Source organism: Haliotis rubra, unplaced genomic scaffold (assembly GCF_003918875.1).
Source record: "Haliotis rubra isolate DU_JTF1 unplaced genomic scaffold, ASM391887v1 Scf747, whole genome shotgun sequence".
Classification (NCBI taxonomy): domain Eukaryota; kingdom Metazoa; phylum Mollusca; class Gastropoda; order Lepetellida; family Haliotidae; genus Haliotis; species Haliotis rubra.
Window position 1 is genome coordinate 126,351 of NW_025767465.1, and position 26,239 is coordinate 152,589.

Here is a 26,239-nt window from a genome sequence, read left to right on the forward strand (position 1 = left end):
ACATGTATATGGTGTAGTTTATTCAAACCTCGGTATTGAATACATCTTACATATTACTGGCAAAACAAAAGAGAAAACTGGATGCCCTGTGGTAAATCAGGCAACAACTAAGCATTTCAACACCTGGTAACATCACTACATCAAGATTAAGTACATTTTACCATTTCTGTAATATAAACCTTGTCACTTGCTACACATAGAAAGCAATGCAAATCCAATACCACCCAGTACACGAAACACGCTGTAAGGACATGCTTAATGCTCATCAATATCGGCCAAGTATCTTTTGTCCTATGACCGTAAACTGGCCGGGAATGACATTGGAGTCGATGGCTGGCTGGGCATTTGGCTGCTGACCTCCTACCCAGAACGAAATGACACCTAAAATGACAAAGTAATCTGTTTCATGATAGTGCATTACTTTTTATTACATGCAAATGTTGAAGGATTAATTGTTGAGAAAATTCTTATGAAATTTACGATTTTGAAACTTACGGGGATGTTTCTAGGTGATCCAAACCAAAGTTCTAATTAAAACAAGTACATGTTCTAATTAAAACAGCTGATTCCACTTAGCCAATAGCAGGAATAGTATAGGAAACCAGTCACACTGCCATTGTTACATTAAAATGCCTCTAGAGGGAACAGAGCACTCAAGAGGAGGTCCGTGTAATCACAGGACTGACTGATTTCGCCAGTTGCTCCTGTTTGTGGCAAATACTTATATCCCCGGGGTTACACGGTTACTAACGTATTACGTATAGTCATACTTCTTTAACTGTTGGAACTATGCCATAAAACTGCTGGTTTGCTATAGGTGTTGTCTCTGAGCCTCAACCCGTGAAGATCCGGGTTAGAACTGATCTTCAGAGGGTCGTAAAAGGCGACTAACGGGATCGGGTGGCCAGGCTCGCTGACTTGGTTGACGTATCCCAATTGTGTAGATCGATGCTCACGTTGTTGATCACTGGATTGTCTGGTGCACACTCGATTATTTACAGACTGGCGCCATGTAGCTGGAATATTGCTAAATGCCGCGTAAAAATAAACTTACACACTCACTCACTCTTAGCCTCAATTATCTATTACACAGTATGAGGTGGCCAATTTATTGCTGAATGTGAAAATAAGACGATACTTCCAATCTGACAGTGTGTTCTATCAGAAAGAGGGGATTCTTGATCATACAATCAGACACTCTGTTGTCTGGTCCAGACTGTTTTACTATTTGGTTGTAGTGAAAGTATCCCGTTAGCAGCCCGAGTCAACCTACCTGGTTCAACGACCCATCCCTTCTGGTCAGTCCATACTGACATAGATTCAGCCGAGATGCTGAAGTTCCACTGAGTCTGAACACCCCGAGGTGCAAACACTCTGTTGAAGGCCACAAGCTGAAGATGTGGAACCGTCACGGTGGCGTTAGACCAGGATATATACACCTGGACGACCTGAAATAGACACAATCAGCTTTTTTAGTCATGGCCCGAGGTTGGAGCATACATGGGCCATTTCTTACTGTTAGGTGAGGTGAGGTGAAATTGGGTTTTACGTCGTGCTTGAGAATATTTCGCTCATATGACGACGTGCATGCGTGTGTATGTGTATGTGCGGCTGCTTGTACTAGCCCAGACTTAAGCTGGTTTTATAGTGCTAGCCCACTGAGATACCATGCCGCAGTGAAGCATGAATACCCCACTCAGACACATTATACTGACTCCGAGCCGACCAGTCTTTGTTGTACCCATTAATGCCGAGCGCCAGGCAGGGACCAACAAGTACCATATTTTAACGTCTTTTTGGTATGACGCGGTCGGGGATCTAACCCGCGACCTTTCGCTCTCCGGGCGGATCTTACTGTTAGACTTCACTATCAATGATGCTCAAAGCAAGAACAACAAAAGATCATCGAGAAATTCCAGTTTACATTCAATACATTTACTGTAGCGATAAAGTAAATGGTCAAATTGTGAAGTTGGAAGGAAGGAAGGAAGAGTGCTAATGATGAAATCATGTTTGTGACACCGCTGCTATATCACGAAGCTGATGTTTTCTTTCAGAACTCCATACCTCATCGGCATCAAAGGATCCTTGATTGATAAGTGACACAGAACCTCAAGTCGGCACCGGCTGTCACCTGATCGGGATACTCCAAAATGTCGTAGAAAAAGCTGGTGTAGGACAGACCATAGCCGAAAGGCAAGAGAACTGGATACGTGGCGTACCGGTATGTGCGTTCAACCATTGAGTAGTTGGTCATGTCAGGCACCTTTGGAGTGAAAATTGCAGCGGATATTTTACACATTCTCTTTATGTGACATTACCTATTATGCCTACATTTGCGACGTTAAGATAAAAGTGCGCAAGGGCGCAATCAAGCTGAGAACTTACCGTGTTGATATATCTTGGCCACGTTACCGGAAGTCTTCCTGCGGGTATTGAATCTGTCCCCTCTGCCAAAAGAACTCGTCGCAGAGCCTCGCCTGTTGCTTGCGCTGGGAAAAATAGTTCCATCATCACCTGTACATTAGGACTTTCAACAGCCCATGTAATGTTGAGGGGTCCTCCATTGAACAGAAGGAGGATGACTTTGGCACCGGATGCTGGAAGGAAACACATACTGATCACTTGTACAGTGGTGCAATCAGATAAAGAGTGTTAGAGTGAATAAGTGAACGTTGTTTATCCAGAGTCTTAACGGGGTTAAGCAATTAGAACGTGAATATTAACTGTGACTTACCCTGACCGGCGTTGACAGCATCCTGCAGCAGCTGCAGCTGTTGCCCAGGGAGGTTCAGGTTGGCCCTGTCGTTGGCCTCAGATTCTAATTCCTGACCTTATTGGAGACATGCGCAAAGAAACCTCTCTTAGTAGTCTTGTATTGATGCGAAGAACTACTGAATAACTGAAGCAAAGTGATTTTACTGTAATAGAGGATGTGTTGCTGTTGATATTCGTCCCTACATGCAACATTATTTACCAGCAACATCAGATCAGAGACACACCATATGAACAGCATAATGCATACACTAATAGATATAGGATACAAAACATCCTTGCCGGGCATAGATGCTAACACACGCACGCACACGCACACACACATACACATGATATTTTGCTCATAATACACGTGACTCTCTCCCATATTTCCTCTTAATTCCACAATTATTTTCCTTGAAACGAAATACAAATATGTCATGTGGGTACCTCTGATATTGCCATGTGATTATATCAATTAAGTTGGAATATGGCCTATCAAAGACTACGTGCAAGGGTTGCCCAAATGTTAATTTAAAGACAGCTATAAAAACATAGGCTTTAGGCTTGATTACTCATTAACTCACCTGTTCCAAGACATACAAATATTAGATCGGAGCCTGTTGCTGCTGTCTGGATTTCCTGGGAGTTATACTGAGTGCATTTGTTGTCGGTGCATCCGGCTCCATACCTTACTGTAGACCAGATAGACTGTACGCCTTGTAATGGGTTGGTAGTGTATGAGGGGTTAATGTTTGGGCCATAGTCTCCAAACATCTGATATGTATTGTTGGCCATTGGTCCGACAACCTGGTGAACATTTTCATCATGTACACAAATGCACCGAGAAGGAGCAATAAGAAAAAGTGTGGAAAAGAGAACAAAACGTCGTAAGAGGGGACAAAATGAATTGGTTGGTTAGGTTGGGTAATTTGGGAACTCGATATCAGTAGTGTATATCATTTTTTACGATGCCAATCGCTGGAATGTCAGACTCAGACTCGATTATTTACAGACTGTCGTCATATAGCTGGACAAGAGTGTGGCGAGTAAAGAACAAAGACACAAACTAATACAACCTTAACCGTACAAGTAACCTTCTTCGAAATATCAAAAAGGAACTATTTGTTCCAATCTCAAATACCCACCGCCACGTTTTTGTAGTTTTTCGACTTCAATGGAAGCACGTTGTTTTCGTTTTTCAGTAATACAAACGTCTTCAATGCTGCCTCAACAGAGAGATTCCTGTGAGCCTCGCCCTGAACTATTGACATGTTCAGCTTTGTGTATTGATTCATTTCCGGTGGGTCAAACTCTCCCAGCCTCATTCTGACGTTGAATAACGTCTTAACACTTTCTCTGACCTCGTCTTCAGTCAGCTTGCCTTGTTTCACAGCATCAACTGTATGCAGAAAAATAAAACACTGACCGTCGCGTGATTTACAGAGCCATTCATCCACGTTGGTAGTTCAGATAGCCCACAGTTACACATGAATTAAAATAGGATCGACATGAGTGTGATGTGCCAAGCTACAAGACTTCAGCTCAGAGCATACATGGCATCATTGTCCTTTTTTACCACTGGGGATGACAATACATGGAATACCTGCAATAGGGCATGTCCTGTAACGTGAGAGAACGTCCAAATATCAAATATGCAACGCAATATAAGAAAACAATACTATGTCATTACGCTATTGGTGTTACCTGTTATAAGCTTGTGTACAGCAGTTGTTTTAGGGTCTGGCTCTGCGTGTTGTTGCCGTTGTCATTTACAGGCCACTCAAGAGAAGTCTTACGTCCGACTGTAATACTCTATATACCGCCAGTGAATTTGCAGAAGTATTGACTATAATTATGATATGGTTAACAACCTCCTTTTTCAATTCCCATGAACAAATCCTAGTCACATCACATATCTCCGAATATTCTTATCAGGTACTCATTAGGTCTGGGTTTTCTGATGAGAGGAGTTCTGAACATTTTCTGAACTTGTTATTTGATAACTGAACATCTGTCGTACATAAATGCTCAGCTACCTAGGCCATGTGGCTTCTTTTCCCAATTGGTATAATCAGGGTCCATCATCTAATAACGCCGATGAGGTTGCAAGTGGTATTGTTATTGTTTATTTTTTCACTGTGCACATGTGCATGACCTCATCGTAGTTTATTGGATACCGCCACACAATTGCACAATGAATTAAACACACAATGAAACTATAAAGTGATAACACTAATGGTGGACATGTGCACAGCTGAACACAGCCAGTGATTACAGTTAAATATATATATATATATATATATATATATATATATATATATATATCAAATTCTGAGACAATAATAATGTAAATAGATGGACAATGGCGAGAAAGCTCCAATGTCACTCCAAAATATGCATTTTCGTACCCACTGAAAAGAACACAGGATTATCGCTGTGATAGGACAATTCGAGGTTGCATCCTGCCTTCACACACGCTGTGACGGTGTCCACGCTGTTGTTGAGGTAGTGGTGTTGATAGATGACGTTCTCAATGGCGCCTTCGTCACTGACAACATAACCCTTGAAACCCCATTCGGTTCTCAGGATATCGTTCAGAAGCTTCTTGTTGGCACAAGCTGGAACTCCGTTGATACTTATAAACAAAGGTTCATATCATGAAATTCACATCTATCATGGTTTAACGTCGATTTGAACAGTATCAAGCAAATGCATGGCGCTCATGTCTACATATAATAGTGCAAGAAACGCGAAGTTCCTCGAAAAACATGCATTATTCTTTAACGTTTCATTGTTAGCCCTGGCAGAATTATTGCAGAAAATGATAGATGGCCAAGGAGTTATGAGTTATGACAAAGTAATTCCGTTCCGACCTACCTGTTATAGCTACACATGACATTGTAGGTCCCGGCCTTTACACAGGTACGGAAGGCTGGGAGAAAGGTAGTGCGCCAATCTCTTTCAGACACCTGAAAGGAGAAATTCAGGATTCTAAATGTATTAATAGACAAATTTATCCAGCATGAACTCTGTTTATATTTACATGCTTCAATGTACAAAACGTTTGTATAACAACTCATTATTTCTAGCGTCTTATTAGACTACTTGCTGCTCCTTTGTTGGGTTTATGGGTCAAACTGAAGCCATCAAGGGTCACAAAGAGATCGTAGAAGTAATAACAGTACATGACGACACCATCTGATCTCAAGTTACCTTTGCATCGAATGAGGCGCGTTGAACAGGTATGTTTTCAGGACCGCCATGGACATTGAAGTGTTTGCAGCCAGCGTTGGCTCTGACGTAGCGGGGATCGCTTCCCTGGAGACCCTTGACGAAGTTTGCAGCAAAGACACCTGACAAGAATGGATCCTCTCCGTATGTCTCCTGAAGGAAAAGAAATCTTGTCTGACAAAGCTGTCAGATATGTGAGTTTGAAAGCAAGAAGGTTGTTTGTTGTTTAATGCTATACTTAATATTCCGTACAACGGCTTTTAAAGAATCGACTCTGGGCCCGACAATCCACTGAATGACGTCATGAACATCAATCTGTGCAATTGGGATATGATGACTCGAATCTTTACCCGATCCCGTTAGTCGCCTCTTAGACAAACATGGGTTCCTGAACACCACTTTTAAGCCTGATCTACACGTCTTCAACCAATTGCAAGAAGATCAGTGGATCAGTCGAGAAAAATATATAGACACTAGCATTGTGTCAAAATGATCTAAAACGACCCAGGATTCTATATTTATGTATTTACACGACTGGTCATAGCAGTTCGCACTGATTCGTTTCACATAAACCATACAAATTGTTAGGTCCTGAGGATCATACGACACCTATCGGCTCGTTGGATCATGCAGAAAGTCAGCCTGTCGACAACAGTTGGGCGAAAAATACAAATGGTATGAAGCCTACTTTGACTCTTAGTGAAACCAGGAGAGAAAGCATAAACATGTTCTGCTCTCCAGCCGCTCATAATTACACCCACACCCACCCACACCCCCACCCACACACCCACCCACTCACTCCACCCAGCGGTTTTCTTGCCATGCGACGGTGACATTTAATAAAACCAACTATCATGTTGATGGACCAGACATTCAATCGAACAATATTTTACTGATTCTGCCGAGTCTGGGGACGATGTTCATTTTGAATTTCGCCTGCTGTTCTAATCATTTCCAGGCCAGGGACAAAGAGGTTTAGACTGGTTCCATCATAAGGACGGTATATTAACTTTCTATTATTTTTAGAGTGTATGTTGTCGGTCATTCTATCTTTGCAGTCAGTGTTACTCTATAATTACATGTTAATCACCTTCAGACAATACCGACCTGTTTCCTGGCCACCTGGGGTCTCTCACCTGATTCCTGCCCCACCTGGGGTCTCTCACGATGTTGATGACTGGACTGAAACAGCTGATACCCTTGTGGTCGCCATATATCCCGTACCTTGTGTAGTTGTTATACTTGGCCCTCACCTCCTCACCAGTGGCCTGGGCTACCCGGAATATCAAATCAGGGCTAAAGGGAAGGACGAAACGGTTATAATGTTCAAGGAACTTATATATTTAGCAACTATATTGCAGTCTTTTGATCCATCGCATTGTATATAGTTGTATACCATAAATTGCTAAAGGCACTATTGTCCTGAGCTTGCACAGAAGGTTCACCAACCTTCCAATAATGTCCTACCTAAATGAGGCTCCAAGTCCTAATGCCTGGGGAAATGAAGTAGCTTCACCTGCAGCCACGTCGCCACGGAGACACTCAGTGTCCCAGGAGTAGGGTTTGATTCCAAGCCGGGATATAGCAGGAGCGGGACCAGCATTTGGTCCAGCACCCCCTCGGGACATCTGTAGCTTGATCTCGTCCAGGGTGAGACGACCCACGAGATCGTTGACTCTGTCCTCCCAGGGTAGAGATATATTTCTAAAGGGGTAGTCCCCACCACGAGGGGGACAATAACGAAAAGAAGGCTAATCATCGTGTGGGGACGACACTGAGGGAATGACTGTTTGACTGAGTAGGGATGTGTTACAGGGACAACGTGACTCATGTTATCTGTGGCTGCATACCTACCATACCATTATTAGATAAACGTTCAGGTGCCGACCTACTTTTGTTGTGGGCCAATGAGAAACTCAAACAGAAAAGTAACTGTGAATATATGAATTATATTCTACCTGAACACTGGATGTCTATTATGAAGTTGCGGACTGTACAAGTATGGCTTTAATGATTATCAACCATCTGACTATGTAAACGTCAAATCTAGCAAAGACCACATGACATCTCTGAAAGCGGCAAGACAAACTGACACATGGTTGATAATGTTACGCCGATATTAGAAATGGACTTGATTCTGTCCTCCATTCTCCCTGTAACGCGTGTACCAGTTTTGGAAGTGTCGGCGGTATATGTGGATGTTTAGATCATCCAACAGTTCTATTGGGCTCAGATCCAGAGATGTGGAAGGCAAATCGTCTGCACAGATGACATCATGTGTCATCCCACAACTTACTACACGTAACGTGAATCAGGAAGCATCAGCAAAAGGATAAACGACGGTGGCCTAATGCCAATTATCACGTGTACAGGACAACCACAAATTATTGAGAATTTAAAGATTGTAATCTTTTTTAAAATTTTCACTCATTACTCACGTATTAATGTGAATATTAGCAGAACATAACTCCAGATTCAAAGACAGGTTAACAGTTAGTATTTTGTCAAGTCACCATGGGCAGCAATGCAGGCTTCAATGCGGCGGGGCATACTACTGATCGAAGAAGTCGTGGTCCATGCTGTCCCAATATCGGACCACCTCTTCTTTCATTTCAGCAATATTTGTCAGATTTTTCTTATTGACACTTTCTTTCATAAGTCCCCAAACATTTTCTTTTAGATTTAGGCCAGGGATATAGCTTGGCCAATCTAATAATGTCGTATTTTGGGTCCGAAACCAGGCCTGTGAATGCTTGGAACGATGTTTTGGGCCGTTGTCCTGCTGGGAAATCCAAATATTTCCATAGATCACGTGAGCAGATGGAAGTAAATGTCCCTCGAGAATCTCTGTGTACCGCTCACTGTTCATATTCCCTTCAAATACACAGAGGGGCGTTTCCCCTAACATAGATATGCCACCCCACACGTTAAACTTCGGACTGTACTTTGGGCGCTGATACAAAGGTTTTTCAGTTTGTTTGGTCCAGAATTTCAGTGTATTAGGAAACAGCCACACAGAACTTTCATCTGAGAAAATCACATTGTCCCAGTTAAAATTTCTATGCTGTAAGCACCAGTTCTACCTTCGCTCCTTTTGTTCAGGTTTCAATCGGTGATGGAATTCCTCGACTTTTCTGCCAACCCATTGCATGCAGCTCAGTTCTAATTGTCTCCTTACAGACAGCCACAGTTCCTCTATCAATCATATCCACCCTTAAGTTTTCTAAACTCCTTCGTTTGTTTTAGAAACAAGAATACCAAGTAGGGCTGGGACGGGTAGAAAAAAATGGAATCGAGTACCCGCATGTACTTACCCGAATCGGAATCGAGTACCCGGAAATGTAAGGAATACAGCGCTTCTGTCAACTTTCTGAATATTCAATCACGATTTGACAGAGATTATTATAGAAAACTTACAAGGGTGGCAACAAGACATTAAAAATGATCTGAAGCTATATAATTTACGTCTTGTTAACCAATATGAGTAACACCATTACTTACATTGCTCGTTAAAATAAACTTTTCGTTCCTACTGTTACTGTAACTTGACTACTCACTGCTCATGCGCAGATAAATGACAGTCGTTAATAATAACCTCCATTAATCGGACAATACCAATGATGTAAATGTGTGTTACGTCAATAATGAAAAAGACAAGTTACTATCTGCCCTTGTCATTACAGAGTTGTCTCCCTTTCCGGGTACTCGATTCCCAGAAATAGGACTCGATTCCAGCTGTACCCGACCCGGATTCGAGTACCCGAGTACCCGTCCGAGCCCCAATACCAAGACGCCTTCTGACAGTCAATTTTCTGGGCCTACCTGCACCTCCCTGGTGCTCAATGCCATATCCATTTGCAATTTTTTTCAAAACACGATAAACAGTGGACAAAGTGATGCCTGTTCTACTTGAAATCACTTTAGCTGATCTGATGTCCTTGTTATAATACTCTAAAATCAACTTCCTCTTCTCTAAATCATTCATACTGAGGATCACTGAAAATGTCGTCTGCCAGCAAGTTAACAAAGGGGGATAACTCTTCACAAACTAATGAAAAAGGATAAACGGAGTTGTCTCTCTTGAATGAAACCAAGCACTTGATAGCTGGTCAAGGTTGTTTATACTAGAAATCCAATTAAACATATTCCTAAAATTCGCATTATTTCTGGTCATACTATATTTATCTGAACAATCACTCTTGACAGCCATGGTGAAGAAAAAGTATGATGTTATAGTTGTCCATAATGCATTGAAAATACACACACACACACGCGCATACATACATACATACATACATACATACATACATACATACATACATACATACATACATACATACATACATACATACATACATACATACATACATACATACATACATACATACATACATACATACATACATACATACATACATACATACATACATACATACATACATACATACATACATACATACATACATTTGTATAGCGCCGATATCCAGCTCAGCTGCTCAAAGGCACTTTGTCTTTCCCTCAATCACTGGATGTCAATCTCAACTGCACGTCGTATTATCATATATACATATATGTGTGGTGATAATGCACTTGCTCATCGTGCCAGCATGGTCACACATTTCCTCCAAAAGCATATCGTCGGGTGTGAATTTCTTCCCATAATCACGCTATATAACTTACCGGCATCACTCGCACTGTCATAAGGATTGAGGATGTGAAATCAACAATTACTTTGGAAATGCTTGACTTGCTTACTTTGTGCATGATCTCAAAAACACAAAGTGTGTCAAGGAACTTCAAACATGTACCTGTTCAGATTGCTTTTCATTCAATGAAGTTGATATCCCCATGGACCTGTCTCAGTCGACAATATCTCGACATATATATTTAATGTAATGTAAAGAAATTCATACGTGGCCAAGACGGGTTCACTGAAAACTTTGTAGTTGTGTCAGTCCTGTTATAAGCATGGCAAAGCTTTAAGTGAGGGACACGACTCTTCACAGCGTATTCTGACGCTTTGGGCAAATGGGAGTACATATTCCTCCCACACAACCTCCACAACGTTAAGAAACCACTGTCACATCAATGAAAGAAACGGAAGAATTATCAACAATCTCTTATTTCAACCTAATGTCTTCAATATTCGCTCCTTAGTCAATTTACATTCTGACTTAAGCAATTCTACATCACTCAGATCCATCCCACACTTACACATAATTATTTTAATTTGTTATATTAACGCACATGCCCACGCACACACACATTTGTGTTAATAATCGAAGCTGCGGTGGCTGAGTGGGTTTAATCGCAGATTTTGGTTACTGGCAATTAACTCCCTGACTCGGATAGTGTAGCTCAAAAAAAGTGCAAGAAACTCAACTGATTTTCCAAATATAACATATGTTACATTTGACCACTTCCCAAAAGGCATCGTGTTTTCATATCACTCCATTCAAAATGTGTTGCTTGTAAGGTGGCAGCTGTAGTGTTGTGGGCAAAGGGCAACAGTGTTGTTAAATGTATTAAATTGATATCATCTGACATAAAAGGTGACTACACCTTGGGAATGGTTGTGTTTCTGTCTTTGTCACGGTATTCTTCAAATTGTAGCATACTATACTGAAAGACATTAAAAACGCAATTGGTATTTGGCAAAAGTTCTATTGAAGATTTTTTCCTGCGATACAGAGGATGTAGGGATAAAAAACTGTTATTCTGGCCCATTTCGAGTTCGAGTCCCGGAGCATTCCTCTCACATGAACTTTGATACTTAAAACTGAACCTTTGACATTTCTCGTAAACACAACCACATTCATGAAACACGTTGTGCACATGAGACAGACTAATGCATTACCTGCACCCAGGCCCTGTAAAAGCACAAGGAATTGTGGAACTCAATCACTTTGAAAAAATGTCACACTTGACACAAGACGAAAGGAATCAGGTTATCGGTATGGTCAGCCAAGGTGCTTCAGATGTCATGATTGCCAGGCACTTTAAAATGCATCCATCCACTGTAAGTCGATTCAGACAACGTTTTCGGGCTACCGGAAGTGTTGCTGATCGTCCGCGACCTGGTGCACCACCTGTGATAACAGCTCGACAAAACCGCAATATCCGAGTTTCACACTTGCGAAATCGGTTCCAAACAGCTGATGATTAGGCAAGGAGGACAATTGGGACAAGTCAACGTCATTTCAGCGTCCAAAAGGTGCAAGGACGCCTTGCTGCCTTCAACATCCGGTGTCGTCACCCGTACCGTGGTCCAACCTTATTGCATCGCCACAGACTTGCCAGACAGCGATGGGCAGCAAATGGGGCCAATCTTGGCGACAGGACATGGCCAGATTTCATTTTTTCAGATGAATCCAGGTTTAACTTATCCTTTGCAGATGGACGTCAACAGATTTATCGACGTAAAGGAGAAAGACTTGCGCCAAACTGTGTCCTTGAACATGATCGTTTTGGACGGGGTGGTGTCATGATCAGACAAAAGACCATTAGAGGCTGCAGACCATCCAACAGCTGTTCCTGAGAAATGTGTGTCTTTCAATGCCCCAAAGACTGCGAACATGTCTTGCAGCGCACGGTGGACACACACGATAGTGACTGCAAGTGACCCCTCCTTTGTGTGATGTCGTTGTTGCGTCACTGATGTTGTTGTTGACTGGACATTTTCAGATGTTCACTTAAAACATATCTGCCAGTTATATATGTTGAAATTAGTGTGAGTAAAGAAAGTATGAATGTCAAATTGCATTTGTAATGGCTTTCAGTATATGTCAAAAAGGTACCCAAGGACATGAATTCTGAGAAAACAAAAACTAACAAGCTGTCTCGAAATTCACAAAGTGTCCCCGAGCTGCCAACATTCTTCAGAATATCAGTTGGAACTGCTTCTTCGAGTTACATTTTAGAAGTTGGGAAGTACATTCCTGACATTTCTGCTAGACAAACGTCCCACTCACAAAATAAAAGAAGTTGTTATTCACATATATGTCAGCACAGAATACAGATTATACGTACCCTGACTTCACCTGCCTAATGTGTTCAGCTTAGTTTACCTAATGTTAGTCAATGAACCTGAAACGTGATGTCAGTATAAAACAATTATTAAAAACGTCAAGCGTAAGAATCAGAGTCTCACGTCATGGACTAACAAAGGGCACTACCTTATCTTCATAATCGCACCGTCCTTGTTAAACTTGGCTTTCACCTCCCTCCATTATCAACTACATGGAATATCAACTGCGTGGAATACCTGCTGCTAAGCTACAGGACCGCACATTAATAACTTCATTTTGTGTGCTCCAGGGTTTAGAATGCTAAACATGTCCAGCAGCCACTGTGATTAATAATACTAAATATACATTCGCATACATGACTGAATCGAGTGGGGACATTGATTAGTGTTTTGTGCACTGTTAATTGAACCATTATGGAGTAGACGGACATAAAACATCAACTTCTGTCACCTCGAGATAGAGAGATTCACATGGGAACATAGTAAATGCCTTTCTGAAAAACGACGTTTGTATAAAAGGTAAGGATAATGATGATATATGTTCAAAAATGCATTGCTCGATAATAGTCGACAGCAGAAAGCAGTCTCATTACACAGTCAAAAGATGCTATGCATGTAGATTTTTAGTACGTTTCGCGTGTGACGACAGCTTGCTGTCAAGTAGGTCCAATATTTTACATCGTCGAAAGCACAATTACACGCTGTAAACAGATTCTGTTATCGTGAATTAGAATCCCTGATTCGCTTTGATTCAATGCTTTGGTATGCACCATTCTGATGCTCTCAGGTCGCTAAACACATACTTAATACATATGTCGAACGTGGAACATACTTTTACGGATTAAAAATTATCGTGACAAAATTCTTGTGAGTCCCCTTTAAACTAGCAAAATAGAACACAGACAAGTCTATAATATTCATTCATATATTGAATAGAAGCAAGGTTAAAATGAATGTCAGTACAGATTCCTAATACAATACAATTGAGTCACACATCTAACATACTGGGTCACAAATCTAAAATATTAACTCAACAAAGTCTTGACATTTCTGGTAAATAGATGTACGGATTGAACATCGCTGACAGCTGTAGAATTCAGTGTAGACGATTCCTCTTGAAACGTCGATGTTAGCAGACAGACGAGCGTAAATCCAAAGCAGTAGTAGTCCCACATCTCAACAACCATCCCATTTAAATGCCCATTATACAGTTCCAGAGAATTCCAGCGAAAACTACGCCAGAAAACAACCGTCAAAGAGCTTCTCGAGCCTTCGCCGGAAGCATAACAAAAGGGAGGGTAACTCTAATTTGCCCTCCACAGGCGAAAGCTCAAAGCTCAAGATGAAGATGCAAGTTCAAATCTACACTCAGCACTTTAAACTTTATGACCCATAATAGCTAAAACCTAATTAATGTGGCATTTTAATTATCAAAAACACTTCCTCATAACAATACCCAGTGCAGTTTATTATCAATTACTACATGATAATTATAATTAATATCGACCAAGTATTTTTTGTCCTATGACCGTGAACCGGCCGGGAATAACGTTGGAGTCGACGGCTGGTTTGGTACTTGGCTGCTGACCTCCTACCCAAAATGAAATAACACCTGAAAGGACAAAGTATATGAGTAAATTTGTTGTTGTTATGTGTCTAATTGCTGAGAAAATATCATGCCCTCTGTCATAATACACACACAAAAAAAACACCCAGCAATACAGTCAATGTGTACATTTATGGGTGCTTTGGTGAGTGAGTGGGTGAGTTCAGTTTGGTTTCACATAGTGTGTATTTGTTATCATGGAATCAGGCAGTATGTGCCTCATTCTAGGAGAAGGGGTTCGAATCCCGCATGGGACTCAACCCCCAAAATGCTGGAATCTGTACTTTACGTGTAAATGTAATACCAATATGTGATACAACCAGTACGGTCTGGTCCATCTTGGATTATCCCTGTGTTTTGTTCATGTGGTAAAAGCAGTTTGTCACCATCAAGAGATGGCTTACCTGGCTCAACGACCCATCCCTTCTCGTCAGTCCACACTGCCATAGAGTCAGCCGAGATGGTGAAGTTCCACTGAGTTAGAACACCCCGTGGTGCAAACACTCTGTTGAAGTCCACCAGCTGAAGATGTGGAACCGTCACAGTGGCGTTAGACCAGGATATATACACCTGGACGACCTGAAATCAAGCCACGCTTCCACCTAGTCAAAATGTCCGAAGTCCGAATATTCATTGGTCATATGCCTATGAACCGTACAGGTTGTAGGCGTCAAAGGCATGATTAGCGGGTGTAAGCATCAAATGTATTATCTCATTTTAGATAATCCGACCCATGTCATTTATTCTAAGCTGATGAATGTGATGAGCTAAATGAGGTCGGAAGGGAAGAATGAATCATTAAATCATTTTTTTACACCGCTGCTGTATCATGAAGCTGATGTTTTATTCTAGAACTCCATACCTCATCGGCATCAAAGGATCCTTGATTGATAAATGAGACAGCACCAGTCAAGTCGGTCCCAGCTGTCACCTGATCGGGATACTCCAAAATGTGGTAGAAGAAGCTGGTGTAGGACAGACCATAGCCGAAGGGGAAGAGAACTGGATACGTGGCGTACCGGTATGTGCGTTCAACCATTGAGTAGTTTGTCATGTCTGGCACCTTTGAAGAAAATATGGAAAGATATAACATAGGCTGGTGTACGCCGTTGCTGTAAACTACCTTATTTGAGTTTGCGATTGGAACGATGGTAAGTGACATTGGACCTACATTCCAACATTAACATGGTTAGACATTGTAAGCAAATATTTGCTTGTCACAGAATATGTTACATCTCGATCTAAGAAACTACCAATAACCGACAGCTATTTGAGTAGATGTGTAACCAGGAGTTACACTCCCGGTTTGACTTGATAATAATAAAGATATGTTTGCGTAATGAATACTTAATATCATTTGACCTTGTGTATGCGGTATTTTGTATGCATTTATAATTTGTATATTAACTCTTTATATAACTAAAAAGTGAAACTAGCGGGGAGAACTGGGAGCGCAAATAGTCAAGGATTATGGTTGTTAATTTGTTCTCCGAAACTGAATGATATGGGGCAGTGTAAGGGGACTGCAAGTAGGTCTTGGGGCTATGTAAACATCAAGGAAGACGTAATGCACTGATTTGACTTGAGGGGATATTACACGATCAGAAGGGAGGTACAACTCGGACTATGTAACGATGGACAGATGTACTGTAGGTTGAATGTAGTATAGGATTAGTAGGGTTGAGTGGCATGGTCACTGTCACTAGAAGAGGGGCATATAGTTGATCATGGATTGATAATCAGGAAGGGTTTATGACATTTAAATACGGTCCAGTGAAACGGTAACGATCTGGACATTTGATGGATGTAGGACATGTTTTGGCATGGGGGATAAAATTAAAGGGGAAACTCTAGAGTCTGGGAGAACGGTTTGCTGGACACAAGTAGTTTGGTCGGAGGTCGCTGCGCTCCCGGACACTCAGGCTTGCTCACAGTACATTTGTTAAGTGGCTATGTTGTTAGTATTACCGTTTGATGTTAATAAAAAGCCACTAGACGTATCTCGAAGTTGGTTGTTCCTGCTCGGATGCTACCTTGGAGAGAAGCTCCAAAATAAAACAGCTGGTTACAGATGCGTTATTGTTGTTAAATGTGACGCACATTCCACTGAATACTAATAATGTTATGGATACAAAAGAAGGAAACTCACTTAATTGCTCAAGAATAGATCAAACGTGCAGGAGTGAAACCAAGCTGAGAACCTACCGCGTTCATATATCTTGGCCAAGTGATCTGAAGTCTTCCGGCAGGTACTGAGTTTGGTCCCTCTGCTAAGAGTACTCTTCGCAGTGCCTCGCCTGTTGACTGGGCTGGGAAAAACAGTTCCATGATAACCTGAACATTGGGACTCTCGACAGCCCATGTAATGTTGAGGGGCCCAGCATTGAAAAGAAGGAGGATGACTTTGGCACCAGACGCTGGAAGTAGAACAGTTAGAGATAGATAGAGAGACTTGACTAGTGAATATTTTGAAATCATCAGGGGTTGAACAAACTGAACATGAATCTTAACAACTGTCTTATCCTTCTACCACCTACCCTGGCCGGCGTTGACAGCATCCTGCAGCAGCTGCAGCTGTTGTCCAGGAAGGTCCAGGTTGGCCCTGTCGTTGGCCTCAGATTCTAGTTCCTGACCTAAATGGTAACGTCCTCATAGAAACTTCACCTAGTAGATAACTCTTGTAATAATCTTGTTTGTCAAAATGGATCACTAACACATTTGCACTAAGTCATTGCATAGGCTTTTGGTCATGTTCTATACATTTAAGATTGTTATATTTCGTCGTTGTGAATGAAAACAAATGCAGATGAGCTTCATTTTGACTCAAAATGTAGTCTTGCAGTTGACAGAGAAAACTGTTTTTGAGTGAGTGAGTGATCGAGTTGAGTATAACGCCGCTTTGATCCAGTAATTTCAAGACGTGACTTTGGAAAATTCTACAACTTTGATCTCTTAGACAATAGTGTGAGGGGTTGCCTTAAATTGGATGTACATTGTTTCAGAGCATAAAACACATTAACTCACCTGTTCCAAGACACACAAAAATGAGATCGGAGCCTGTTGCTGCTGTCTGGACTTCCTGGGAGTTATACTGAGCGCATTTGTTGTCGGTACATCCGGCTCCATACCTCACTGTAGACCAGATAGACTGGATGCCTTGTAATGGGTTGGTTGTGTATGTGGGGTTCATTGTCGGAGCATAGTCTCCAAAAAGTTGATATGTGTTGTTGGCCATTGGTCCGACAACCTGTTGGACAAGGATTCATGTTCACTATGTAAACGATTAGGAATGGTAAGAAAATAGGAAGTGTATATCTTCAGTTTTAGCGTTTACTGTGTAAATACCATTCTTGAAAATACGAAAACAAATTAGTTTTTTTAAGCTCAAATACCTACCGCCACATTTTTGTAGCTAGATGGTTCTAAGGGAAGGGTGTTTTCGTTTTTCAGCAGCACAAATGTCTTCAATGCTGCCTCAACGGAGAGATTCCTATGAGCCTCGCCTTGAACTATTGACATGTTCAGCTTTGTATATTGATTCATTTCCGGTGGGTCAAACTCCCCAAGCCTCATTCTGACGTTGAACAACGTCTTTACACTGATCCGGACCTCGTCTTCTGTAAGTTTTCCTTGTTTCACAGCATCAACTGTAAGGCAAACAATAGCAACGATAGTTTCAGGAACTTTCCTCCACGTAAACACTTTACATAGTGTGAACTGACAGGTTCTGAAAATATTTAGTGATAGACAGAATGTCTCGTTCACTGTGAAACAAACAATTCTTTGTATCAACGGAAGTATATTGTTGCTGTCATATAACAATCTTACAGGAGCCGATTTGGTAACTGTCTTCTGGGACAGTTTAAATTTTTTCATTGATCTCAATAGTTGCTTAATATGTTTTGTGTAATGTAAGTAATTGTATTGGTATCAAATGACTTATCTATGCTATGTCAAGGCAAGTGGTGCTTTTTCAGATTTACTGAACATATATTCTTCAAAAAAGAAACTATACATGCTGTTTTGGAGTTTACTTACTGAGTGCATATAACTGATTCAAACATTACATCATTGCTAAATTTCAGTAAAATCATCACTTTACAAATTTCCAAAACATGATTACACAGAAAGTGTTTGGTAAAACAACAGAGGTTCTTTAAGCCACCTGGTCAGAGTAAAATGTCCGTATCTGGTGTGATCACCAGGATCATCGATAACAGCTTGGCAGAATAGAAGAAAGGAGATGCCGAATGCTGTCTTAAGGAATGTTTTGATACTCTTGCTGAAGTGCTGTGTGCAGTTTTTGTAGTGTCTGAGGTGTCGGATTACGCTGGCGCAAGCGTCGATCAAAAGTATCCCATAGATGTTCATTGGGGGACAAATCGGGTGATCGAGAAGGCCAAGGTATAGTCCGTTTGACTTCATTTTAGACCGATGAATTGCTCACTGACACAAAATATAATAAATGCAACAAAATCAAACTTTGCACAGTCACATGAAATCGACAGATCGACTCTGAGGATTAGTGTCATAATTTTGGACACCCAAATAAAAAAGTTATTTAACAAACGATTATTATTTTGTTGTCTCTTTTCACTACTTTTTACGAGGGAGGACCACTTGCTGGTAGAACAGTCAGGTGAGCGAGTAGTACGTGTGAAATTGAAATTTCACCGCACACGTTTGTTGATTACCTGGCTCTTCTACCAGCAAGTGGATTATCAGGTACTCGGGTCATGTAAAACGAATTCTCCCACTGTGTTTCTACATGTTGTATGTAAACGTTCCGCTTCCAAGACCTTGTGTTTTCTGAATAGCTCGAAGGTTTATTCACAGTCGGAATAACCGGGATGATTATCCGATGAAACAGATGATTCGACGTGAAAGGAACAAGAATGAAGAACATTTTATGCATCCATCACTAAAATCACCAAACAGTATTTGTTATACAGGTGCATTTTGTAGATCTCATAATGGGATAAACAGGTGAGTCTAAGTGAACTTAGGCTCAGTATTATCCGTTACACTGCTATACTGAGTCTAACAAAGCCTAGTAGAAGGTCGCGACCTATGACCGTCGAATCAAACGCGAGACGGCCGAACAGATTTAACCAATCAAACAATGACTACTTGTTTGGGTTCGGCGGGACTTACAAAACGGATTTTGGATTTTCTCTTCCCTGATCGACAAACGAAAATTCGCATAAAACACAGATATTTGACCTGCGGTATATACGCTTAGGGGTTAATAATGACATGGTTACCATTAGCTTATATTTCCGCAAGATGACAACCTTGAATATTGACAAAAATGCTATGTTCAGCGACTGTTTACTCCTCCATGTGTATAACTCGGAAGCGATCGTGCGGAAAATAGCACTCGGAATCGTCGAGGTTTTGAGGTAAAGGTTCAAATGGTATGTGCGAGTGTTAACTTTCGCGGTTTTGTAAGCTGTGTTCTGATTGGTCAGTCCAAAAGGTTAGCTGACACGACCTTCTATTAGGGTTTGTTAGACTCAGTATAGCAGTGAAACGAATAATACTAAGCCCAAGTATACTTTGACTGATAAACAGTCATTAGTGCTGATTTATATAATACAGTAAAGAATAACATCGATGGTGGACGTGTGCATCAAGGAAATAAGTTCAATTTTCAAAATCTGAAATATTTGACAAAGATGAGGTAAAACATATCAACAAGGAAAGAACTTCTCAGTGTTAGACTGCAAATTCATAGCATGCTCGTACCCAATGAAAGGAACACCGGTTCAACATTTTGATTGGACAATTCGAGGTTGCATCCTGCCTTCACACATGCTGCGACAGTATCTACGCTGTTGTTGAGGTAGTGGTGTTCCGTGATGATGTTCTCAATGGCAGCTGAGTCACTGATTACATAGCCCTTGAAACCCCATTCGGTCCTGAGAATATCCGTCAAAAGCTTCTTGTTGGCACATGCTGGAACGCCGTTGATGCTTTCAAACAAAGAATTCACGTGGTAAATTGGATACATAACATGTCACCAGATGTCAAACACATTAATGCAATTGTTATTGACGAGTTGTCACTATATTAGACTTTACAAAGTGATGGCAACTGGAATATACATATAGATGATATTATTTCTAAAGTCAGTCCTATGATCAATTGTTTAAGAAGTCTGAAATACCGCCTTCAGAGGAAAACCCTCCAAACCCTGTATAGTTCATTTGTTTTACCACTTTTTGACTATTGTGATTATATTTGGATTAACTGTACACAAACTCAAGAGTTATTGTTAGAAAAACTTCACTTAGATGCTTTAAGAACCATATGTGGATCAGTTAGAGGAGTTTGTCATTCCAAAATCTACCATGAAACTGGTTTTTCATCATTAAGGGAACGTCGTAAAAACCACCAAATGTATGTATTTCATAAAATGTTCCATAATAAAACTCCAAAGTATTTATCAGATCTAATTCCAATAAACATATCCTCTGTATCCACATATGGATCTAGATCTAGTAATATGCTTCAAAGTACCATTATGTCGTACAGAAACATATAAAAATCGTTTTACCATCCTCTGTGATGGAGTGGAACAAGTTAGATAATGATACAAGAAACATAGATTCCGTTGCCATGTTCAGGAAACACTTTGATCGAAATGTCTCATCCAACGTACATCATGTCTTCAGAAACACTGGTAATAGATTTAATCAAATAATTCATTGTAAGTTAAGACTTGGCTGTAGTGACTTAAACGCACATAAATTTGACCGTTTTCTTCAAAATACGTCTACTTGCACTTGTGGCCATCATTATGAAGATGCCATTCATTTTCTATTTATCTGTCCAAAGTTTAATACAATTCGATCGCAGTGTTTCTATTACATAAATGGTTTTAATATTCAATCTGTACTATGTGGAAGTTACTCATATTCTGACGAAATCAATGAAAATATTGTAAAATCTGTACATGACTATTTTACCTTAACAAAACGATTTTTTACCTAATTGATTAATTATACTACTGTCTTTTTCATTAAGTCTTTTACTCCTCAAATGGTGTGTTCTCTTGTCTGTAATGATGAATGTATATAAAATGTTTCCCATCGCATTGTATTCGGAGAGGTATTTCTATAGGCTTATAGCCTGTTTACCAATCCGTTCATTTAATAATGAATAAATATTGTTTAAATCATATTAGACTTAGTATCAGTTCCTTTATACCCACCTATTATAGCTGCACATGACATTGTAGGTCCCGGCCTTGACACAGGAGCGGAACGCTGGCAGAAATGTAGTCCGCCAGTCTCGTTCAGACACCTGAAACGAACAATTCAATATTCCAAAAGCATTAAATCACAACAAGTCTTTCATTCCTTAATATCACATAGCAATGCGTATAAACGTTCGTCTTTAACGAGAAATAAATTCATGTTTACATTCATTCTGATTGCATGATATATATCAAGATAACAACCAACCTGTCTTCCAAAGCGTTAATGCCAGTGTATATACAAGAGAGACGCATATGCAAACTCACAAGGTTTGAATTTCGAGCTAAGCGAATTAAGTTTTTCATAAGCATTTATAAGCTGGAAGAACGTGAAGACATACAACGTCATCGGATAACAACTCCTTCAATATTTGCAAGAATGATTCGTTTGGGGCCATGGAGTAAATAGTTGTTAAAACGTTCGCTCGGGTTTGATTCATTACATGGGTAAAATGGGTGAAGCCCATTTCTGGTGTCCCCCGCCGTGATATTGCTGGAATATTGCTAAAAGCGGGGTAAAACTAAACTCACTCACTGTAACAACATACCAGGGATATATACGTTATCTAAGGGATACGTCTCAAATAGAGCAAATTGTCATTAAAAGTTGTTTTAAAAGTTAAAAAGTCATGTTACCTTTGCATCAAACGAGAAGCGGGAGACAGGTATATTTTCGGGACCGCCGTGGACATTGAAGTGTTTGCAGCCAGCATTGGCTCTGACGTAGCGGGGATCGTTTCCCTGAAGTCCATTCACGAAATTGGCAGCAAAGACTCCTGACAAGAATGGATCCTCTCCATATGTTTCCTGTAGGAAAAGAACATGATTGCCTATTAAAAAAAAACAGCATAAATCTGTATAAGCGACCTCTACGATCAGCTGACACACAGACAGCATGATCTGATGATGAGTGTAGTGGTTGGCGAAATCTGAAAACGCCTCAGTTAGCCACGGATCCAGGCAGATGATGTCCAGCATCAACGATGAGAAATAGCACAAGAACACGGGCAATGTCCAAACAATATGTCCCATACACACAATACGTAAAGTGTGGCAGAGAATGGGAATATTTCAAACTGATCTTCAAAACAATATACTTTTTCTGTCTGTAATATACATATGTATTGATATTACTTCATTTCGGTATAAGTCGTAAATGTGTAATGTGAGAATGCCCGTCCGATTTTTGTATGCATCGGTATGCAACCTCATGGCGCGCCAGATAAGCAGAATGAAAGATACAGCCCAGCGTTACCATTGAAATTCAACAGCATCGAGACAAAACATGGTGTCAGAAGCGGGCGCACGAATCCGCTAACACAATGGCAGGTCTTACTGATATAGCGCCGATGACCTCTAAACGTGGCCGAAAATTGGAAGCAGTGGAAACAGACGATCGAACTTCTATTCGTGGCCGAAGTGAAGGAGCAGTGTAGTTACTCTCTGTTGTATATAGGGCAGGATGGTAGAGATATTTACAACACTTGAACGTTAACAGAAGACAAAATAGTTGACAATCACGAGGTACCGTTTCAACACTCGCATACAAAATACAGGCGAGACAGTTGATCAGAATACAACTGCACTAAATGTACATGTACATTATTTTATTGCAGTGGTACGTTAATTATAGATGACCATTTCTGAATGTATGATCTTGTCTCGCAATTTTTTACAAAGAGCAACACCATACCTGACAAACTTCACATAACCAGTATCTTATGTGATCCCAACAAGGCTTCAACCAAACGTTAACAGTAATCTATCCACACCTGAACCCAACTTTACACTCGTACATTGATGTAAATATTGACATACAAGATAACAATGCTTTGATATCAGGTACGAAGCATTGATAACACTTTCAACCAGCATTTAATGCATACTGTGTAATAGCACTTAGTATTGGTTTAATCTGCTGTCAAGTATTTAATCAAGAAAGCATGTGACACATTCTCTCACTTGTGAAACAAGAACTAAATATATATTAGTTTTATGATATAGAATAGCTAATCCCTTTAGAAGAACACAACAGAAGAGTACAAAAACACAAGTTTGTTATAATACATAGAGTAATCCAAGTCAAGCATGCTATTTCACGGCTTCATTTCTATACATCAAGTATGTCACCATACCAAAAAACAAAGATTTCCTGCGTCAAAAAATAACACATTATCCCTAATTAAAACTCTCCTCTTTTGGAAACTGATACGTAACTATATCTATGGTCACAAGGTTCAATCAAAGAATGAAGCTGCTCCTTACACTGCTTTCTGCTGTTGTGGAGCACAGTTGAAAAATGAAATGCTTTGACTAACGAGTGGCAAAGGTTCACGCCAGTCTTAAATAGATGGCGATTTCATAAAAGCCAACTGAGCTTGTTTCCCAAACCCTTTTCTTTCTCTTGAGGACGATTTCCATGTCCCGAGTGAAACGCTTTCCTAAAAGTTGCAAATAAACACTAAAACCTATCATTAGTCTCAAACAAATACTAATTGTTTGATCGGCAGTCTAGAAGTGAGTCAAAAACCCATCAAATCAAGTTTGACAAATTCGAAATTCTATCAACCAAGAATCAGGACTTCACAAAAAGAAAACTTTTGGAAGCCATCGAAATCCGGTGCCACAAACCTTTGATCAACAGAGACCAAGGATACTACATACCATCGGCCTGTGAAGAATTAATCAAACTATAGACTCCGTCAAAGCACCAAATCAGCTTGTTATTGCAACTTAATTCCCCTTGTTTACTGGCTTCGTCACCAGTTTCATTTGTTGTTCTTAGTCCCCTACTAACCTCTCCCAAATGTTCAATTACATGTTGTTGTTAATGTTAGTCTGCTGTTAGTCTGCAAAACATATGTGTTAATTATATATATACCTCTCAATATTTGGTTGCATTCACTTCTAGATTGATAACAGTGTATGAATCAACATCGAAACGTCGCTCTATGCAATAAATAAGAAGTTGTCTTCCATAAAGTTGTATGTTCCATTTTCAAATAATAAATCTTTCAATATGTAAATCTTATATATGTAAACATAGATTTTACCATAACATCTGAGTGGACACTACCTCTGTAGTTATTGGCCTGTTTCTGTTTGATGGGCTTTTTTCGCTTTTGTTGTGTAAATGTACTAGCCACGTTTTCGCCCATTCCAAATAAAAATTGTTTGCTGCACTAAACAAAACTCTTAACAAAATGGTATTTTAGTTTACAGTTTGTATACACTAAGCTGACGGTAACAGTGGCAAAGACTAAGAAAGCATTGTTTAATTCCAAGCATTCGCTGACGGTGTTTTCTATTGCTGTCCTTACGGGCTATGGGACAAGGTTATTCTATAATTTCACGTAAATGATCTTAAGATTATACCGACCTGATTCCTTCCCCACCTGGGGTCTCTCACGATGTTGATGACCGGACTGAAACAGCTGATACCCTTGTGGTCGCCATATATGCCGTACCTTGTGTAGTTGTTGTATTTGGCCCTCACCTCCTCACCAGTGGCCTGTGCCACCCGAAATATCAGATCAGGGCTACAGGTAGGACGAAAACAGATTCACAAGTTGCAGACACTTCACCTGTACGTTTAACTACTTTACATCAGTATATATAGTAACACGCAGCAAATACACAATGAGCTTCTTTGTAGCGTGACAAGGTGTTTTGCTTTCATGTAATAGGTTCAACTTGGTATATAGTCAAGATATTCATGTAGTATATGTTTGAATTTGAAAAGACAAGAACATCCAAATCAAAGAATTAACGTCTTACCTAAATGAGGCACCAAGTCCTATGGCCTGGGGAAAGGAGGTAGCGTCCCCCGCTCCCACGTCCCCCCTGAGACACTCAGTGGTCCAGGAGTAGGGGTTGATACCCAGCCGGGGTATAGCAGGGACGGGGCCGGGACCGCCACATGACATCTGTAGCTTGATCTCGTCCAAGGTGAGACGACCTACCAGATCGTTGACTCTGTCCTCCCAGGGTAGAGAGATATTTCTAAAGGGGTAGTCCCCTACCACGATGGGGACGAGGGCGAGAAGAAAGAGAAGCATTGTATGTGGACGGCACTGAGAGAAGGACTGCCTGGGGACTAAGTAGGGATTTGTTACAGGGACAACGTGACTTATTTTATCTGTTGCTGTATATTTGCCATACCAAGAATGATGACTATGCAGATTCCTAGATAAGACAGGAAGGCCAACCGGTCTGATTTTCTGAGTTGTTAGCCAAGGTTGTTTCTAACCAAATAACCAAGATCTTTGATCTTAGCTGACTTCTATATCTATCACCAGTGAGTTCTTTTCGCTCCATTTGCCCATTACCAAGAAGTGTTCAGAATCTAACAGTACTA

At 40.5% G+C, this 26,239-nt stretch overlaps 1 protein-coding gene and 1 pseudogene across 1 annotated transcript; both read right to left on the reverse strand.

Annotated features, from left to right (window-relative positions):
- Positions 1–265: 265 nt before the first annotated feature.
- LOC124259997 lies at positions 266–10,674 on the reverse strand (annotated as a pseudogene).
- Positions 10,675–14,511: 3,837 nt separating this feature from the next.
- Positions 14,512–25,940, reverse strand: LOC124259999 (probable beta-D-xylosidase 2). Its single transcript, XM_046694226.1, has 12 exons — positions 25,660–25,940; positions 25,262–25,421; positions 22,519–22,689; positions 21,838–21,929; positions 20,370–20,596; positions 18,018–18,268; positions 17,646–17,868; positions 17,165–17,254; positions 16,827–17,038; positions 15,484–15,684; positions 15,026–15,200; positions 14,512–14,627 (listed from the first exon to the last, which is right to left on the reverse strand). Exons 1-12 carry the CDS (start codon positions 25,938–25,940, stop codon positions 14,512–14,514), a joined length of 2,199 nt encoding a protein of 732 aa, XP_046550182.1.
- Positions 25,941–26,239: the final 299 nt, after the last annotated feature.